Genomic DNA, 20,742 nt, shown 5'->3' on the forward strand with positions numbered 1-20,742 from the left:
ATGTACAAAAAAAAAAAAGTTCTAAAAAATATTTAGAAAATAGAAAATACTGACAAAAAAAACACATATGTACTATAAAAAAATATTAACATTTATAATTAAAAATTTATTGTATAAATAGAAAATATAAAAGTGTTATAAAAGTTTGTTAGTTATATCTCAACATTATACACAGAAATAATAAACAAAGATAAATTTGCATTAGTGTTTTACTTTTACCTCTGACTTGTTAAAAATAAATAAGAAACAAAATAACTAAGTATTTTTTGTTTCAAACAATAAAAAAATCAACTATCTTTAAGTTAAACACAGTAACAAGATTAAAATAAACAAAGTAAAATGTTATTTGTATGTTTTAAGAATTTTTTGACAGTCGCTCATTAACCAGACAATTATAAAATGAAAATATTCATCAAAATTTGGTGACATATTACATGCATAAAATTTTAGTACATGTAAAACATACATTTAAAAGCACTCTAGAACTACTTCTTGTAGTGATTTAGTAAAAACAATTAAGTTTTTTATTTAAAACTATCTGTTTTAAAGTTTAAATAAGCTTCTGGAAAACTAGACTAGAATTTTGGACCCAAATACTTATAGCAGCTTAGGCCAAGTCTTGTTCTAGGTCTTTCAGTTAAAAAATTTTCTTTCTGAAATTCTTGTATTATGTGAATGATCAGAACTAGCAATTGTAAATATGTTGTGTTCTACATCAAACCCTGTTAAAGTATTACCCATTAACTTAGAATTTTGCAATTTATACCTATTATTTAATTCAGTAGACTAGTTTTTCTAAACAGAGGGTTTGTTGTGGTCAGGAAAGGCACATAACTAACATACCTGATTACTCTTTTTTTGCATAAAATTATTTGGTTTCAAGTAATCACCCCAAGCAGATATACAATTTTGGATGTGTGGATAAAAAAAACTATAATATACCATTTTAAATTGATGTCCAAATAATTAATTTATCTGCGTCCAAATGTTCTTTAGTTTTGACAAAACATAGCAACTCCTAGACAATTAAGATTTTAGATAAGACAAATGTTTCTTCCAATTCAGCTTATCATCTAAAACCACACCTAAGTATTTTATACTATCACTCTGCTCAATAAAAAAACCAATAACTTCAACACTTTTTTCACAATTTTATCTTTTTTTATATAGCTTTTACTATCTACATTTATTTGGTTTTACTAAGCTTTAAGATATTCAAAGTTATTTTTGAGATATAGCCGGTCAAAATTGAAGGTAACAATAGGTTCCTTATGGGAGGTGCAAACTGAAACGGCAAATAACTAGAAATCACTAAAATCTATCTCCTCCTACCTTTTTTGAGATAACTACCTCAAATTTTCAGGAAATGTTTTGTTGGAACAAGATTTAAAAAGATTACAATTTTATAATAAAAAAAAAAAAATGTTAATTTTTTTAAAAGTTTTATATTTAAAAAAAAATCTTTCCAACTGAATTTTCTAAATATATCAAGGAAAACTTTGAGGTAGTTATCTCAAAATACGTAGGAGAAGATAGATTTTTAGTGAAATAGTCTATATTTGCCGTTTTAGTTTGCGCCCTTATAAGGAGCCTATTGTTGCCTCCAACTTTCGGCTATATCTCAAAAATTATTTTGAGTTTTTAAAATCTGTAAAAAGCATCTTGTAGCTAAGTAAATACTATATAGAATAAGATCAAATTGTGAAAATAAGTGTTTTATAACTGAATCAACTGAACCTTAAAAGACCTATATTTGCTTTAACAAAATATAAGCCATTACTCAAATTACTCTAATACAAACAATTCTTTATTAACATAGTTCTAATTTTGCAGACCTATTGTAATATGTACTATCTAGTCTACATTTTTATTGTTCCAACTAATGTATTAAAAATTTCACAACTATCTCAACTATACCTTTAAAACACCTTTAACTTGTCCAGTCTTTTGTCTAGTGAAAAAACAATTTTTTATGACAATAAAAAAGAAAATTTTTTGTTAATTAAAAAGCATGCTTTAATTAAAATTAAAAAAATCCTTCCAACAGATTCTTTAAAACTTTTAACCAATTTGATTAAAAACTTTCTAAACAATTTTTCAACAATTGTTTGATGATAAATAACTTGAATCAAATAGTCTTTTGTAGCCTTTTTAGTTAAAGCCTTCCATTAGAAGTCTACTAAATTCTTTCTGGTTTGAAATTTTGATCTTATTTCTTGAAACAGTGTTGCCTAATAACCTGGAAAAGCTTAAGAAAACCTGTTATTTGACAATTTAGCCAAAATTACACCTAGAATTTGGAAAATTTCCAAAAAAAAAAAGGCTGAAATTTTGAATTAAATCACTAAGAAACCAAGAAAAGCATATTTAATCTATTTTCGCATGAAAAGTAATGAAATTCCTACAAGATACAAAAATATATCATAAACATAGCTTTTTTTTGTAACACTAGTTTTTTAAATATAGAATAACACATTTAAAGTAGCTTTACAGTATCTTTACAATGTTGTGGAGCATTGTAAACTCAGTTTTTTTTAACTTGAGTTTAATTTTATACTAAAGTTTGACCAAAAAACTTAGAAAAAATTCATAATACTTGAAGAAATTTACAAAACCTATAGCAACCCTGTTAAAAGAACTTTAAAAGACAGTTAGAATAACTATTAGCTTTGTTGTTAATTTAAAAAAATAAGACTAATAAAAAAGTGTTTTACTCATTTTTGACATTAATTTAATTTATTTTTATTCTATAATAACCTTATATTTTTTTAAATTGTATTTAAGTAATCAAGTCAGTTACAATTTAAATTTTTTTAGAAAAAAAACCTCCCCCTTGTCAATTAAACTATTTAAAGCTTTATTTGGTCATGTTCTCAGTAATTAAAAAAAATTTTAAGCTATAGTAAAAATAAATAATAGCAGCACAAAATTTTATTAAAATGTGTTCATATGAACTACAGTGGACTGGCAAAAAGGTAATTTATTTTTTTTTGTGACTAATTATTGTTAAGGGCATAGTCCTCCTTAATTTTATAAATTGATCTCATTTTGTAGAGTTTAATCTGAGCTATCAGGCATTTTTTACCACTTAACAAAATTCAAAGTAATTTTTGAGGTATAAGCAATTGAGTTTGGTGACCTTTATAGGTTCCTTATAAAAGCCGCAAACCAAAGCGCAAAAAAAAAACTATTTCACTAAAACAGTTTTTTTTTTATCATAAAATTTTTATTTTTTAATTTTTTTTTATTGTGTTTCAACAGAATTTTTTAAATATGGTAAGGAACAATTCCTGAAATTTTGAGGTATTTGTTTTAAAAAATGTAGGAGAAGATAGATTTTTAGTGAAATAGTCTTTTTTTGCCATTTTAGTTTGTGCCTCCCATAAGGAACCTGTTGTTGGCTCTGAATTCGACCGGCTATATCTCACAAATTATTTTTAATTTTTACAATCTGCAAAAAGAATCTTGTAGCTTAATTAAAACTCTATAAAAGAAGATCAAAATAAAAAAAAAGTTGATAGGCCCCCTATGCCCTAAATTGTTTTTTTTTGGTTTTCAAGTTAAGAGAAGATTTTGGTCCATACTTTTGTTTAAAAAAAATTTATCACTTATTAGTTTGTTAGAATTTTATATAAAAAGTTTGTTATAGTTTGGATGTTTAGCCTTCATATAAGAGCCAATGTAAAAGTTAATAAAAATATATTAATCCCTTAAAGCCTGAACATTACTTGAGAAAAAAATTAATAAAAGTATTCACTTTAGAATGTTATTGAAAGGCAAAATCAAAATTAGTTATAATTTTAATACACTTTGTTTAATTGATGTCTGTACATTAAGATTAAATAAAAAAACTTGATTATAACTGATAAAGAGACATTGTTAATTTAGTGAATAAAACTTACTAACTAAATTTAAAAAAAACTTTATAAACTATTTATTAAGGTTTGTTGTATTATCCTATAACATAAGTTTGCTTTAAATATAATTTTATAAAAGTAACTTAGTTTTACTCCTTTTTTTGTTAAGTTTTTGTGCATTTAGTTTTAAATAGTGATGTAGTGGACTCAATAACCGGGTCCAGATCCGGCCGGATATTGCCATTTTTATCTGATATCCAGATCCGGCCGGATCTTGATATGAAAAAAAAGTCTGGTTCCGGCCAAATCCTAATTTGAAAAAAAAAGTCCGGATCCTAACAGAGATCCGGCCGATTCGGATCTAGTTAGTAAAAAAGAGCATACAGAAAAGTATTTTTTCAAAAACAAACCCTTTGTCAGTTAAAATTAACCACCTACCGTGATTGGCTCATTTTGAACACGTGACTAATTTACATTTGTTTACATTTAAACTATGAAATAAATATTTTAGAAATGCAACTCTTTTCCTATGTTGTAAAATTAAAAACTTTACTACCAAATTGCTAGGCTAGTTTAAAGTTTTTTTGAAAAACTTAGGCTAGTTTTCTTTTAGATTTTGAATGAGTTTAAGCTGATCCAGTTTTCAATATTTTGTGATTTTCTAGTTAATTCTGTTCAAGAACTTGAAATTAATTGATTATAGATTGGTCAGGCTATAGGGGGGTTCTCCTTGATTTTTACAATTTGATCTTATTTAATAGATTTTAATCTTAGCTACCAGATTTTGTTTCTGTGATGTACTTTATCTATCTATCAATTTTCCTTAGACTAATTTAAAGATTATCTATAGTTTTTTTAGCTTTTATAGAAATGAAATTTTGAAACTACAAATGTAAGCTCTACTTTTTATGTGAAAACTAGTGATGTACTGGACTCACTATCCGGGTCCGGATCCGGCTGGATATTGCCATTTTTGTCTGATATCCAGATCCGGCCGGATCTTGATATGAAAAAAAAGTCCAGATCCGGTTCCAGCCGGATTCTAATTTGAAAATAAAGTCCAGATCCTAATTTGAAAAAAAAAAATGGATCCGGGACCGGTACATCACTAGTTTTAAATTACATTCTTTTTAATAGTTATTTAAAGGTATGAAATTATAAATTGAAATAAGCTTTTATGAGTAGTTTTTTAGACCTTAAAATTGTTTGACTATTTTCTATGAATACCTACTTCTATGTTTATACATTACTTCTTAGTCTTAGTTTTATAAAGTTTAGAAAAAACAAAGTTTTTTTTTAATCTCCATTGACCTAGTATACAAACAACTTTGCAAAGTTACAGTAGTCATATAAAATGGGTAAGAGTTAAAAAACTAAGTTAAGTATTAATATTTTGAACTAGAATATAAATAATACACTTGAATAAACATATCAAGGTATTTTTTTTGTTTAAAGTGTTTTTTTATTGATAAAAAGTTTAACAGTTTAAACTATGGAATTTCCATAATCTGTATAATAGTTCCAGATTTATTTTAAAAATAATTCCTTTATACTTTTTGTTGTATGATACAATTATTAAACAACAAGTTAAATAATTTTTTTTATAGATAATAAAATAACAATATAAAAAAATTTAGGTTTTTTTTAACATAAAAATGGCTCCACAAACTATTCTGAAGTTTATAGGAGCTGAAGCTGCTTCTTTGATCAGACAGCAGCCACTAGCCATTGTTGGTCAAATCAGCAACATAAGAGCACTCAAGTACAAAAATGTTCCATTGCCTGAACCAAAAGTTTCAGAGAACTTTTGGAACCAGGTGATAAGCTGCCTTGGACCACAACCAACTGAAACTTACCATTTCAGCAACAACGGAGTGAGCATCGGCGTCTTTTCAGACAGGTACAGCAGGCACAGTGCTCCCTCTGGCGCCGTCCACATTGGAAAGCTGCTGAGAAGCTGCGTGACAGGAAAGGATGATGAAAGGATCTTGGTTGTCTGCAAGGAGCAGGATGTTGTTGCGTGTGGAACTGCAATTGCCCGCTGCTATCCTCTGTTTTCAATGAGAAACCTGAACAGAAGCAAGCCCTCAAGGACAGTCAGCATTGAAGTTGCAGTTGTGGGCGAGCAAACTTGTTCCACTGAGGAAATTGCTGCCTGCATGTCTGATGTTGTTGAAAGTGTCAGAGGCGCTGCACAAATTGTTGACAAGCCTTGCAACATTATGAATACTACAGCCTTTGTAGAAGAAGCTTGTGACATTGCTCAAAAATTGAAAATTAAGCCTGTAATTATTCAAGGTGAAGCTTTAAAACTAAAAGGTATGGGTGGAATTTATGGAGTTGGTCAGGGAACAGAAAAAAATGGAGAGCCAGCTATGGTGATTTTGAGTCACAAGCCAGCAGGAGCAACCAAAAACATTGCCTGGGTTGGCAAAGGTATTGTATATGATACTGGTGGTCTTAGTATCAAAGGCAAAACAACTATGCCTGGAATGAAGCGTGATTGTGGTGGTGCTGCAGCCATACTATATGCATTCTATGCTGCTGTAAAACGCGGTTTCAAGCAAAACCTGCATGCTGTGTTGTGCCTGGCAGAAAATTCTGTGGGCCCCAAGTCAACTAGGCCTGATGACATCCATGTAATGTACTCTGGAAAAACAGTAGAGATTAACAACACTGATGCAGAAGGGCGTCTTGTTATGGCTGATGGAGTTGCATATGCCGGCAAAGATTTGAAGGCTGATGTTATTCTTGACATGGCAACTCTCACAGGAGCTCAGGGAGTCAGCACTGGAAAGTACCACGCTGCCTTGCTCACCAATCAGGAAAGCTGGGAAAATCATTGTGTTCAAGCAGGTAAAACCTCTGGTGATTTGGTGCACCCTCTTGTTTACAGCCCAGAGCTTCACTTTCAGGAGTTCACGTCAGCCGTTGCAGACATGAAGAACTCAGTTGCTGACAGATCAAACGCCCAGTGTTCGTGCGCCGGCTTGTTTGTAGCCAGCCACCTGCCTAACATGTTCATGTTTCCAGGTGCTTGGATTCACGTTGACATGGCTGCTCCTTCCCACTCGGGTGAGCGCGCTACAGGCTACGGAGTGTCTTTTCTCCTCACAGCGTTTGCTAACTACTCTTCAGACCCCTTGTTGAAGTCAATGACGCCAAAGGTTGATGAGTCAGGTGAAGGTTGGTATGGTAAAAGGGCCAAGATGGAATAGACTTTGTTTCAACTTGAACATTTACAAGCTTTACTTTTGAATAAGACTCTTGAGTAATTTTCTGTTCATACATTCAGTTGTGCTCTGTTTAAGCATTTTTTATATATAATGTGTTTTTAATCTTTTTTTTAGTTTTATAACTGTATAAATGTAGCTTTATGGTATATTGTGTTTGTCATTTGTTTATACTTCAAAAAAACTTATTTGTAATTATAAAACAATATTTCATCTTGGTGTATTTAAGATTGTTATAAAATTTTAACTAAGTTTATATCTATATTATATTTTTAAATAGATGAAATGATACTGTAGTATATAAGTTTTTGACAAAGTAAAAAAGATACAAATTGAATATTTTATATAAAATATTTTTAAAATCAAACTATATATAAGTTCAAATTTTGACTTACATCACTAAATTTTTTTCAAAATTGATTTGTAAACACTACTTGTTTACATTTATAATAGTTTTACTTGTTAGAGATAAGTTAATATATTAATTTTTAATTTATATATCTATTAATATTTCAATTATTTAAGTTATGTGTTTTGGTAGCTTCTACTGTATTTTTGTTGTTATATTAAAAATAAAGGTTAGTACCTCTAAATTAAGAGGAATTTTAAGATGTTTAAGTCAATTTTTATAAAATTTAAATTTAACAAACCTTTTCGAAAAATGTTGAACTGTATGTTCTTGATGTTTTTTATTTAATTTTATATTTTAATGTAGCACTTTCAACTCTACTGTTATGTTGACAGTACATTTTCAACCTACTTTAATTAATTTATTTTACTCCATCAGCTTTATAAAAAAGTAGCAATGAACAGTTTGAACGACGACTGCACTCCACTAAAGCGTGAGTACGACGCCTGCTTTAATTCCTGGTTCAGGGAAAACTACCTGAAGGGAGAAACGAACGACGTGTGCGGAGAGGTGTTCAAAAAGTACCAGGCCTGCGTGAAGAAGGCTATCCAGAAGGAGGGAATCGATTTGTCGGAAATCGAGCAGTCTGTGCTGGGCACCTCCAATGAGCGCCAACCCCCTTCGTCATGAACATTTTAAATTGTTTATTTGTAAAAAAACTGATTTTTTAAAGTGTTGTGCTTAAAATTTATTACTAGGAAATTTATTATGTTTACAATAAATTTAAATACGTTCATTGCTAGTTGTTATTTTTATCCAATTTACTATCTCATAAATTTTGCATTGTTGACTTTCAACCTTGTTTTCAGGACATGATATTAGATAAACTAACGCCATGTAAAGTAATCGCCTCAGCCGTTGTTTTAAGACTCGCCCTGCTCGCCTACGGACACTGGCAAGACCTGAACCTCGAAGTGAAGTTCACTGACGTGGACTATAACGTCTTTGACGATGCCGCCCATTTTGTCTCGCAGGGTAAATCCCCGTACCTGAGAGGAACTTACAGGTACACCCCGCTGCTGGCTTGGATTTTGCAGCCGAACGCTTACTGCAGGGAGTTTGGGAAGCTTTTTTTCATTGCTTGCGACGTTTTCGCCGCATTGCTCTTGCAGAAGTTAGCCGCAGCCAGGGGTTTCGACAATAGATGCACGACAATTTCCATGCTCGTTTGGCTTTTCAACCCGATCACGTGCGCCATTTCTTGCCGGGGAAACGCAGAGTCCATAATGGCGTTTTTGGTCAACGCTGTTTTGCTGGCCATCATGTGTAAGCAAACTGTGTTGGCTGGCGCGCTGTTTGGACTGGCTGTGCATTTTAAAATATACCCGATCATTTACTCGCTGGCTATTTTTTTGTTTTTGGGCAATGGCTACGATCAAAATAAAGGAAAAATAATTTTTAAAGAGATGTTTCACGAGTTGAGAAGTTGCAAACTTTTGAATTTCTTAAAAACAATTATAACTGTTCAGCGCTTAAAGTTTTTTGTGTCTGCTTTCATGGTTTTATCTACCCTCAATTTAATGTTCTTTCGCTTGTACGGATCAGAGTTCTTAGAACACACTTACTTTTACCACTTTGGGCGCAAGGACATCCGCCACAACTTTTCAGTGTTCTTCTACATGCTGTACCTTTCCACAAGCAAATGGCCGAGCTTTGTTTGTTTTTTCCTTCAACTGTGCATGATATTTTCAATTTCAATCAGGTTTTGCGACGACTTGCCCTATTCGTTTTTTCTTTTGACGCTCACCTTTGTTGCTCTGAACAAAGTTGCGACCTCGCAGTATTTTATTTGGTACCTTGCAATATTACCCTTGCTCTGCAACGGCTTCAAAAACGTAAGACTGTCCTCAATTTCTGCAATGTTTTTTGTTTGGCTGTTGGGTCAAGGTTTTTGGCTCAATGAAGCATACAAATTGGAATTTAAGGGTCAAAAAACATTCCTGAGTTTGTGTATTGCTGGTTTAGTATTTTTTATCGTTAATTCCCTTTTAGTAATTTGGACTGTGAAAAACTATAGTTATTCAAAGTGCTTTAATAAAAATGGTTTGCTTAACAAAGTAAAATTACAATAACCAACACAATTATCTTCTTTAATAGGTTGTAATTGTCTAGCAGCAGTGAGGTGATAACAAAGATTATAAAAGTAAGTTGACAGTATAACTTCCTTTGATGTAGTTAAGTTTTTAAGTATTCTGTGAAAACAGCCTGTTACGAAACTAATTAAGTTTTTATTAGTTTTTGATTACTGTGTCAATTATAGTCTATAGTTTTATTTACTATTTTTTTTGTTCAATTAGTTAAGTTTTAGTTTTTTTATCACAATAAATTTTATTAACTTCAATTAAGCAAAAAGCTACTGTCTGACTAAAAAATTGCAAAGCCAACTGTTTTTCTCTTCAACCATTTTACTTTGATTGTTTTATTTTTTTCAAGTGTTGCGTCTGGCTCTCATACAAATGCAAGTGGGTGCGAGCAAGGTGGAAAATGTGAAGAAGGCGTGCAAGATGGTGAGGGAGGCTGCAAGCCGCGGTGCAAAGCTCGTCGCTCTACCCGTGAGTTTCAGGGTTGCCACTTTACCTGGAATCCTGGTAAAACCTGAAATTTGAAAAAAAAACTGGAAAAACATGGAGTTTTAACAATTTTCACATGTTCAGTAGAAAAATTTTGATTTGACTCAAGAAATCTATCATATGAATAAAAAAAAGTTGGCACCATCAAAAAATTTTTTTATCAAAAAACATATTTAAAGTAGCTTTACAGTATCGTTTTAATGTTTTTATACTATTTAACACTGTTTCTTACCTTAAAACATAACTTTAAACTAAAAATAGACCCAAAAATGTGTACTTTTAAAAACCTGGAAGAAATTTGGAAAACCTGAAAAGTTTTTGAGAAAACGAGTGGCAGCCCTGTATCAAATTAATTTAGTTTAAATTGGTTTCTTTTATATGAAGTTCGTCATTTAACTGAAATCTGAAAAAAGTATTTTGACTTTAGCGTACATGGACTATAAAAAAATTTCAGTGCACACTGCACACTTATGATTTAAGCAGGGTTGCCACTCGGTCAGGTAAAGTCAGGAAATCAGGAAAAGTCAGGAAAAATTTAAAAAAATGACAAAAGTCAGGAAAAGTCATGAAAATATAGGGGGTTTTGAAAAAAAGTCAGGAAAAGTCAGGAAATTTGATAAAATTAATAAAAAAAAGTCAGATTTTGTCAGTTTCAATTTACAAAATTCTTTGTTTTCCAAAGCCTTCAAATGGTAAAAACTAATTAAAAGTCCTTTAAAGTCCGAAAAAAATTCCAAAGTTTTCCTAGAAATTTACAAAAACATTTACTTTTATTTCCATGCCTTCTTCTGGTATAAATTAGTAAAATATCCTTTATAAAACTGCAAAAATTTTCTATTAGCATGTTGAACAAGTACCCTACTTGAACAAGCAGATTTTGTAAGCTTTTAGTATTGATGATCTGTAGCAAGGACACTTCCATAGCCAAACTGTGATATATCCACAAAAGTTTATCTAGCATAATTTAAGAATCAAAGTGTTTTTTGTTTAAATAATTGATTTTTTTATAACTAAGCAGTTAGTTTAGTAATACTTTTATGTGTTAACTTTACCTCTTTATAATTTTCAAAAGGTTGTTTAAAATTATAAATTAAGTTATAAGAGAGGTATATGCCAAGATTAAGTTCACTTATTATTTGTATTTTTTGTAGAGTAACTTAAGTCTTTAAAGTAAATAAGAGTATATTTATTTGTTACAAATTTTATACTAAATGATAAGAGGAAATATTTTATACAACAGATATATAATTTACTTTTTTATGTCTTTTTTTTACACTTACTTAAGTATATTCTTTTTTAATTGATTTGTAATTTAAGGATTTTATATTAAATAGTTTGGGTAGTATTTTATTAAATTAAGTGAATAATTTATATAAGTAAAACTGATTTAGAAAAGTCAGGAAAATTTTTGTAAAAATTCAGGAAAATGTCAGGAAAAGTCAGGAAATTTTTCTCAGCTTGATTAGTGGCAACCATGTTTAAGTGAAAGATGAAATTAAAAAAAAAGTTAAAAGCTGTCAAGTTCAAAATGTCAAAAATGGCTGAATACTTTCTTTTTGTTGTTTACATAACACAAAAGTTTTAACGATTAATACTTAGTTTAAAGTGACTTTGAAATTTTATTGTTTGCCTAACACAAATGTTCCGAAGTTAATGTTCAACTATCTTTTAAACTTGGTCTGCAGGAATGCTTCAATTCTCCTTACGGAACTCAGTATTTTAAGGAATATTCCGAAACTGTGCCGGGTCCAACCACAGACAGTTTATCGAAAATTGCAAAAGAATGTCAAATTTTTCTTATTGGAGGTTATTTGGGTTCAGTTAATTGTTTAACAAGACGTGTCTTATGATTTGTGTAAATATTTAATATTAAAGATATATTATTTACACAAATAAATTCAAAGTTATATGTTTTTATTTCTCTTGTATATAAGTTAATTCAACCTCATTTAACCTTTAATAGTTGTGTTTATTTTCACAATCTTTTTTTTAATAAGTTTTTACAGTGAAATAAACTTCAACTTAAAACAATTTAATAATACTTTTTAAATAAGCTCAAACTTTATTAAAGCAAAACTTAGTCAAATTTTTTTAAGTTAACTAAGTTTAATTTCTTGACATATAACATCTCACCAAAACTATTACATGCTACACGAAATTTTTTTTTGAAATACAAAACGTGCAGGTTCAATACCGGAAAGTTTGGACGGGAGCGTCTACAACACCTGCTCAGTGTTTTCACCTAGCGGAGACATGATCGGCAAGTACCAGAAGATGCACCTCTTCGACATCGACGTTCCCGGAAAAATACGCTTCCAGGAGTCCGAGGTGCTGAAAGGGGGAGACAAGCTGTTTTCGTTTCAAGTGGGTTAGTTTGATTGGGTTAGTAGTATTACGTGCTGCTTTTAAATTATGATTTGAAGTAAAAATGATAGTTTTTTATATTGGAAAAAAAAAAAAAGCGTCAATCTACTTAAAAAACGTTTATTGAGAGCCGTTCTTTAAAAAGCTAATTTAAAAATAATAAATTTTCAAATCAAAGTAATTATTGACGGGCTTAACTTTTTACAACTGTGACATTCTGCGCTCAAACAATCAACTTCTCTACATCAGACGACTGCAAGGTGGGAATCGGAATTTGCTACGACATCAGGTTCGCGGAGCTGGCGCAGGTGTACGCCGGTCAGGGCTGCAACCTGCTGGTGTACCCGGGCGCCTTCAACATGACCACCGGACCCGCGCACTGGGAACTGCTGCAGAGAGCAAGGTTTTACTGCTCATTAATATTAACTTTAGAACTAGTAGGAAAAAATAGTCCAAGTGTGTGTTTGAGTTTTTACGTTATGTTAAGGTTTTATAGACCTGACTATTTAAATTGTTATAAATTTATAAAACTTTTAAGTTGAAAATGTGTTGTCTTTTGTTAACAACCAGTTTAAACAATTAAAAATGTAGTGTTCATCTTTTGTTTTAGTAGCAGCATAAGTTTTTAAAAAAAGTACAAAACCTAAAGTATAGACTCTTTTTATTGTTTTTGGTAATGTTTTGATTTATCATACATAACATATGTTTTAACAAAAGTAATGCAGTAATTTTATAATCATTTTGTCTAAATTTATAAAAGTTTACAAAAGATATATACTCTATACCATTTTGAAATTCTAAAATACGAAAATTTTTAATACAATATACTAAGTTTAACTATATTTAATATACTTTTCTTAAAAATGTTTAAAATCTATTCATTCTTAAAATTTTGTTGATAAAAATAGTTATCTATAGACTTATTGTAACTTACCATACTTTTTAAATTATGTTATCAAAAAGTATAACAGTTACTTGGAAATTTTTGCTCTATTTTTACTTACAGTAATTGATAGTAATCAAAAAGTTGTGGGTGGGCAACACACCTATATTAAAAGTTATTGTTTTTATAATTAAGTAATAATTAAATTTTGATATAAATAATTTTTGCCAACAATAGAACTTTAGAAAAAGTAAATTAATTAACAGTACAAGATCAGATAAAACAATTGTAGGTTGTATGTTAATGTAATTAACTTTAAGAATACTTGTTGCATACTTAAAATACTTGACTTTTATCATAGTAAACTTTTTTCTTCACTACTTTTAATCGTCTTGTTTTAAAAATATATGCTCGGATTAAGTTATTTTATGGAAATTATTTATAGTTTTTCTTTATTCATATACTATAGTTTTTTTTTTTAAATAATGTAGTACTTTAAATAAGTTGCTAGTTTAATTGCTAGTACTTAAATTATAATTAAAAATAAGTAAATACCTAAATTATTTGTGAAATGTTTAATGACTATTTCCTTGTCGCTATTTTTTTTTTCAAATTAGTTTGTATATTAGCTAATTATTATAATGAGGTTTCTGTTATTATTATGCAATTCGTTAGGACAAACTTTATTAGTTTACTTATAATATATAATTTCGTATCGGTTGTCTGGTTTTACTTGTTATTATAAAAGTAGTTAAAATTATTAAGATTAGCTTGTTTGTAATACAAAATACTTCATCACAAGTTACATATTTTTAAAGGGTCAAAAAATTAACATTATAAAACTAAGTGCTGTGTTTTTGATTGGATTTTCGATTAAGCTGCAAAGTTCAAGCTTGTTTTTATAACTTTAAACAATTTTATGGATCAAAAATAAATTGAGACGTCAACAAACACAGAGCGGTGGACAACCAATTGTACGTGGCCGCAGTTTCGCCGAGCAGGGACATGAACGCCACATACAACGCGTGGGGACACAGCACCGTCGTCGGACCCTGGTTAGTTTCACGAGCTTGAGAGAAATATACTGATTGTAGCTGTTTCATAAGTATGTTTGAGAGAATGCTTGTGTGCTTCAGTTTTCAGTTGACATGAGACTTAATTGATTTCACAGGGGAGATGTTCTCGCCACCACGGACGAAAACGAAAGCATAATATACACCGAAATAGGTAATTTTGCAATTTTTTAATATAGTGAATACAGTTTTATGTCTCTAAAAACTAAGTTAGTTATCAGTGTAAAAATGTTTATAATTTTCTTTAGATGTTGAAAAGGTTAAAGAAATACGGCAAAACATTCCCATAAGAAACCAACACAGATCTGATATTTACCAAAAAGCTCAGCTTACTAAGCAATCGTAGAACTTTTTTTGATTTTATTACAATTTATAGGTGTAATCTAAAAGTTTGCCATGCATTTAGACTAAATAGTGAAGCATATTATTTAATGGTGACTGATGTTTCTAAAGTTTTTTGTTTTATGTTTATTTAAATTATTAATAAACGAGTTTTTCAATGCAATAACATATCATGGCAACAGGCTTATAAAAATGCTTGCTAAAGTTTAACGCGTTATTGATATAAGGATAACATGATTTAAAACTATTTAAATGAAAGCAAAAAGTATTTATTAAGGTGTTTTGTTTAGTGATAATTTTAATCATATCCATAGCTTTTTATATCTTTCAACAAGCTTTAAACGACTGTCTACTTGTTTTTTATAATCAGTTGTACTAAATTACATTTATTATTCTCTGTACAATCAATTAAGTTTTTTTTTGAAATATTTATGTACAGAAATCCTATAGTAGTGTGTTGGCTTTTATTTTTGTTTATAATAAATTTGGAATAAAGTCCTTTATAATTATTTTTATTCCGCACAAATATGCGTTTGACTTTTTTGTAATTTTTTTTCTTGTACAAGAACTAAGTAGAATATTCAGTTATCAATTGACAAACAATGTTGTAACTAACGGTAAAAACATGGTTTATCAATTTAGGTGTGGTAGACATTGCAAAATCGAAGGATAACAAATATGTTTCATATTAAAGCCGTCTAACATTTAATAAGTTATTTACAACTTCACTGTGCGCTTTGCAAATCGTAAATAAAAAAATAATGCCAGTGTAACTAGCACATTCTCATATGTATGTATACTAAACTAATTACCAATCAAATATCTTAGTCCGAATAACAAGGTGCAGAAAGCTTATCGTTAGGAAAAGAAATGGATGTGAAACAATCATAATAACTATTTTTGTACAGATTGAACTTAAACAAACTTTAATGTAAATTTCTAAGGCATAGTTTTACGGCCTTTACAACTAGAATGTTCAACCTAAATAAATCCAATAAATCAAAATTTTAGTTGCAAGACTGACCATGAAACTACAATAGATTTTTAATCTGTTAGTTAAATTAAAACTCTTGCAATCTCGGTACAGGGTTGTTACACACTCCGGTTATTTTGAATTTTTGTGTGCAAGACTCAAGCTATCTCAACTTTTTTTTCACAATTTTCAGTCTAGTTTTTTGACATAAATTTTTTGTTGAAAATGTTGTTTTTATTAGGACATTTTGTTATAATTTTTGCATTTTAGCTTGATCAACAGCTTGTTTATGGTCACTTAGGCTGGCATTTTTGCTTCGAAGAGAGGCAACCCTCTAGATTTTATAAATTAAGCTGCTTGAAGTACGAACTGATTAAATATGAACACCTTTTTAGGAAATTATTCTAGGCTAGATTCACCAGAAAAAAATATTTTGGGCCCTTACGTTGTAAAAAACGTCTTGGCGGGTATGTTGAAAGATTGTACTAAATGATTACAAAAAAACACAGTATTTAAATGCAGTAAAATAATAGTATAATAAGAGCTACTGTGTATACACCTAAGGTAGGAGAAAGTAAAAAATAAAATGTAATCAAAAAACTTGATTTGATTAGCATTAGATTGTGGGTCAGAAATTTATGAAAAAAAAAAGAAGATTTTAACAGAAATATATTTTTTTGATGCCTGAGTCCAACATTGCACAATTATTGAATAAAATAACAATAAGCATACTTTGCAATTTTAAGAGTTATTATTTATAATTAAATTTTAAAGGTTAATTGTGTTTGAAAATACTAGTAATAAATTTAAATCTATAGAAAAAGATCACGTTAAGTCCAAAATTCTTTTATCAAAACATAACTTTAAACTAAAGACATTTTGGCTCTGACTCATACAAAAGTATATCTAATTTTTTTTAATTATAAATCTTTATCTCAACTAGCTTATCAAATTCTAAACTTATATTTAAAGAAATCACTTTAAAAGTACAATAAACTTATTTCAACGTTTTGTAGGTAACATAAAGTATCATACTTTATTACTAATAGCAAAGTAATTAACGAAATAAGTGTTGCATTTTTTATGAAAAGTTTAGATTAAGTAAAAGGAAGGATTAACTTATTCTATTTTTTAAATTTTTTAATGTTTTAGTTTACTTTTGTAATTATATTATTTCAAGATTATCTGTTTACTTTTTTTAAACAAATGTATATTATTCCAATTAAGTTTGTTTAGCATTATATTTTGTAGCATTTTAAAAATATATACTATTTTTTTTGTTTTTAACAGTAAAGTTTGATGAAACTTTGCTAATATATGAAGTGAATCAAACAGTGTTACACATTTGTTTTAATATGTACTACTGATTATAAATAGTTAAAGAGTATACTTAACATACATATTTTTGAATATAAATGTTGTTTCCTTCTAAATGAATATAGTACTTATTGAGTTTGAACTTGTTTTAGAGTTTAGAAATTTTCTACTATTACTACAAAAAAATTATTTATAAAAAGTATACCAACTTTATCTTTTACTTTTTCGTACTACCCTGAAACATAAGCCCTAAAATTTGTAAATATATTTGTCAAATGTTTTGCTTTATTAGATGCTAAAGTATATAGCAATAGGGTCATTTTTAGACTTTTTTATTTTTTTTTATTCAAGAAATTTAGATGCTACTCTGTTCTTTTTTCTATATAACCAAAATTTTACACAACATTTTATAATTATATATCAACGTGTAAAATTTTGTTCAGCTTATAGTTTGAAAGATTTTAAGCTTACTATAACTGTACTTAAAATATTTTATTTTAGCTAAATGTTTTTAAATTTCTTGGAAGTGTGAAAAATACAGATAGTAAGTTATTGTAATATAAAAAGCCAACATATTTTAAAATTAAGATAGATAGTAAAAACAATTCAACTTCTTCTTTACTATTTAATCTTTTTTAGACACCTTTTCCTTACTATATTAAAAAAAAAAGTATATTATAAGTCTTAAGTTTTTCTTTTATAAATCAATAAACAAAACTATTTAAAACACTTGTTGAGAAAAGATCTTCTAACAATTTTTAATAAATGTTAACGTAAGTTTTTAAAGTTCAATGATAATATGTAACTGATTAATTAAACTTGATTATAAGAATTATTTAAGACATTATACTTTTAAAAAACCTGTATAAAAGTAGTCAAAGCTATGAGTTTTCAAAAAGTTTAAATTTCTGAATATAAAACATTTTTTCTACTAAAGTATTTTGAAGATTTGTGTTAACATACTTCATTTCAATAAATGCAAAAAAGACTATTAATTAAAATAATATTTTATATAACAAGCACTACTATTTATAAAATAATCTTAAAGTCTTGATTTTAATCATTTAACTTCAATTCGTAAGTTTATAGATTAACTGTTGGAAAAGTAGAATAGAAGTTTACCATTTTGTTAAAATAAACGTAAATCTGACGTTTTACCTATGTTGAAACATTACTTATTTGCATACTTTTAAAATAAACTTAACTAGTTCAGTTAATCAACTTTTTTTGTTGAAAGTTTTAGCTATTTTTATTTTAGAATAAGTTTAAGAATTTAAACTTTTTGTTCTCGTTAAAAATATTTGAAGTTCTTAGTATGACTAGGTTACAGCCTAAAGCTTTTATCCTAAAAAGTATTATAAATTATTTTGGAATGTTGCTTGAAAATATCCCTATAAGAAAAATGTGAAATATGTTCTAACAAGCAAACTTTTTAATAAGGCTGTAACTCATTCTACTTTTCTTGTTTTCATAAAAACTATAAATAAATTCTTAAAGTTATTGTATCCTTATTAAATAAACTGTTACTCTTTTTATTATTATAGTTTTCATTAAGGTTTAAACAAGTTTATTTTGTTTGTATTTATAAATGTTATTATCATCAACATTTAACAATTTATTGAGTTTAACAGTGTTTCGCTTGTGTTAAATAACCTTAAATTACTTTTTTTTGCCGACTTTATTAGTTGGGAAAAAATTTGTTCTTTATTTTTAAGTTAAGGAATCTAGTAAAGATTTTTGATGAAATAACCAACAACCTTTGACAAATAATAAAAACAATAAATGCGGATTATAATTTATTTTCTTAAAACCGATAAATAAGTCATCTGAATTTGTTTACATTTCATGCTTTTCAAAAAACAACAAACTGGTCACAGGGGTCTGACACAATCCTTCGACGCATTTGTCGCCTGATGGGCAGCAACCTTTTCCACAACATTGTCCGTTTTCATATGGGCAGCATCCGTAAAACTTCCAGGGTCCGTCACGCGAGGCGCAACAGAGCGTGTCCGCACAGAACGCTGTTTTGAACCAGCTAGGACATGTGATTGGGTCTTCGTGGTTCGGGACTTTTTGGTTTAAGCTAGGATTTGTGTGATGGAGATCTTCAGACTTTGTCTTAAAAATTGTTCTATCTTCAATTGTATGAACCTCAGGCATCATCTTAGTAGCTACTTGAAAGTTGTGTTGAATTGTCTCGGGCATTCTGGTCATACTTTTCAATATTTCGCGCATGGGAGCAATGTAACCTCTGTTGAAGTTTTTGTTAACCAGAGCTTTGTGCTTTCTCGCCATTGGTACAATTTCCATTCCCCGGGTACAGATACCCCTGGGGTCGCACTCGTAAGTATGGGGACAGCAGTGGACACCGTCAAAGCAACAAACTGCCTCGGGGAGAGGACAGCATCCTTGCTCACCTGTTGTAAGCCGACAACAAGTATAGCCGTCTGGACACTCGAATCGTTTGTCCAAACACACAAGAGCAGAAGTTAGCTTCAAAACTAGGAGTACAATGAAAACCTTCATTTTTAAATATATCTGCACATTACTTTCATATTAAGATAAAAAGGCAGTAAGAGAGTACATATATAATATTTTTATGCTGACCAATAAAAGTTGAGAAAGATCTTAATTTAATACAACTTTTATAAACTTTTTTTTTAATCATTTTATAACAGCGATAACTTACTTGTATCTTATTTTTTTACAAAGATCACTATGCTAACGAATTAAAAAAGTTATTTTTTAACTAAAACAACCTTTTTCTTAACATACTCATCTCGAAAAAGTGTTTTTGTAAACCGTGGAATACACGATTAAAATACATTTTAACAGTATTTTTATTATTGTATAATTAAAAACTTACTAAGTTTAAGTTCTTTAATTAACAAAAAACTACAATTAAAAAAAAACAATTTAAAGCAGGGTGCCCTTTTACTAGTTACTATCCCAATAAGTGATACCGTCCTCTTTTGGGAAATCCTGATTTAAAGAAACACTAAAAGCTGTGTATAAAAAACCAATATTCTATTGAACTTACTACACAACACAATAAACTATAACTAATAACATTACTACAAGTTCTTAAACTCTAAGTTACTTTAGCTACTATCTAATTTAAGCAAACTACCAACTTTGTCATTAAAAGTTTATCTTAAACGAACTTTTTTAGTATTTAGATTAATTTTTTTTATATAAATGAGTTTGCTGTATAAATATATATATATTCATTTTTTAAGTTTTATGTATTAAAATGTTTGAACTAAAATATTGTAAAATTTTACATTTAACACTATAAGAATTGTCCTTTGACCAAACTTTTGTGGTTTAATTTCTTTGTCGTGTTCAATAAACTAAATAAAAACTTAAATCTGTAAGTTTAGGAAATATATATAGATATACACAGATTTTTAAATTTAACTATACACGACATTAAAATAATTTTTTTTACAAACCTTAAAAACCTATTGACATATAATAAAACGTTGAATTTTAAAGTATATAAAGTTTTGGTTTGGTATTATAAAGTCTATCTTTGGTTCTTTGTTTTATTTAAACTTTTAACTTCCTTATGCTGTTTTGAAACAAACTCTAATTAAGCATATTCTTATTTTCCAAAGTTTTAAACTTTTAAGCAAGTACGTAACTAAGCTAAAATGTTTAAAGTTATTTACGTCGTCAAACTTTAAATTGAAATCACTAAAACTAACATTTGTTTTCA

The 20,742-nt window shown here is 28.9% G+C and overlaps 4 protein-coding genes across 5 annotated transcripts; 3 read left to right on the forward strand and 1 right to left on the reverse strand.

Moving 5' to 3' along the window:
- Positions 1–5,498: 5,498 nt before the first annotated feature.
- On the forward strand, positions 5,499–7,452 carry LOC145849141 (putative aminopeptidase NPEPL1). Its single transcript, XM_082954235.1, has one exon. The coding sequence runs from the start codon at positions 5,513–5,515 to the stop codon at positions 7,073–7,075; it is 1,563 nt and encodes a 520-aa protein (XP_082810361.1). The 5' UTR covers positions 5,499–5,512; the 3' UTR covers positions 7,076–7,452.
- Positions 7,453–7,882: 430 nt separating this feature from the next.
- Positions 7,883–8,308, forward strand: LOC145847624 (TP53-regulated inhibitor of apoptosis 1-like). The gene has a single exon (XM_082953653.1). It carries the CDS (start codon positions 7,896–7,898, stop codon positions 8,127–8,129), a length of 234 nt encoding a protein of 77 aa, XP_082809779.1. The 5' UTR covers positions 7,883–7,895; the 3' UTR covers positions 8,130–8,308.
- LOC145847607 (omega-amidase NIT2-like) lies at positions 8,308–15,156 on the forward strand. 2 transcript variants are annotated; one of them, XM_082953642.1, is made up of 8 exons: positions 9,509–9,642; positions 9,933–10,051; positions 11,755–11,875; positions 12,255–12,437; positions 12,683–12,836; positions 14,273–14,371; positions 14,488–14,543; positions 14,638–15,156. In XM_082953642.1, coding segments are annotated over exons 1-8 (831 nt in total). In that variant the 5' UTR covers positions 9,509–9,641; the 3' UTR covers positions 14,736–15,156. The 2 variants fall into 2 exon arrangements, 1 of the variants encoding a protein (XP_082809768.1); XR_014371416.1 differs by lacking the exons at positions 11,755–11,875; positions 12,255–12,437; positions 12,683–12,836; ... (1 more) ...; positions 14,488–14,543; positions 14,638–15,156 and having other exon boundaries at positions 8,308–9,642; positions 9,933–10,041.
- A 3,701-nt stretch (positions 15,157–18,857) lies between these two features.
- LOC145839019 (progranulin-like) lies at positions 18,858–19,547 on the reverse strand. The gene has a single exon (XM_082946635.1). The coding sequence runs from the start codon at positions 19,545–19,547 to the stop codon at positions 18,858–18,860; it is 690 nt and encodes a 229-aa protein (XP_082802761.1).
- Positions 19,548–20,742: the final 1,195 nt, after the last annotated feature.

The sequence above is a fragment of the Thalia democratica genome, chromosome 1, assembly GCF_965202585.1.
Source record: "Thalia democratica chromosome 1, ktThaDemo2.hap1.1, whole genome shotgun sequence".
NCBI classification, from domain to species: Eukaryota; Metazoa; Chordata; class Thaliacea; order Salpida; family Salpidae; genus Thalia; species Thalia democratica.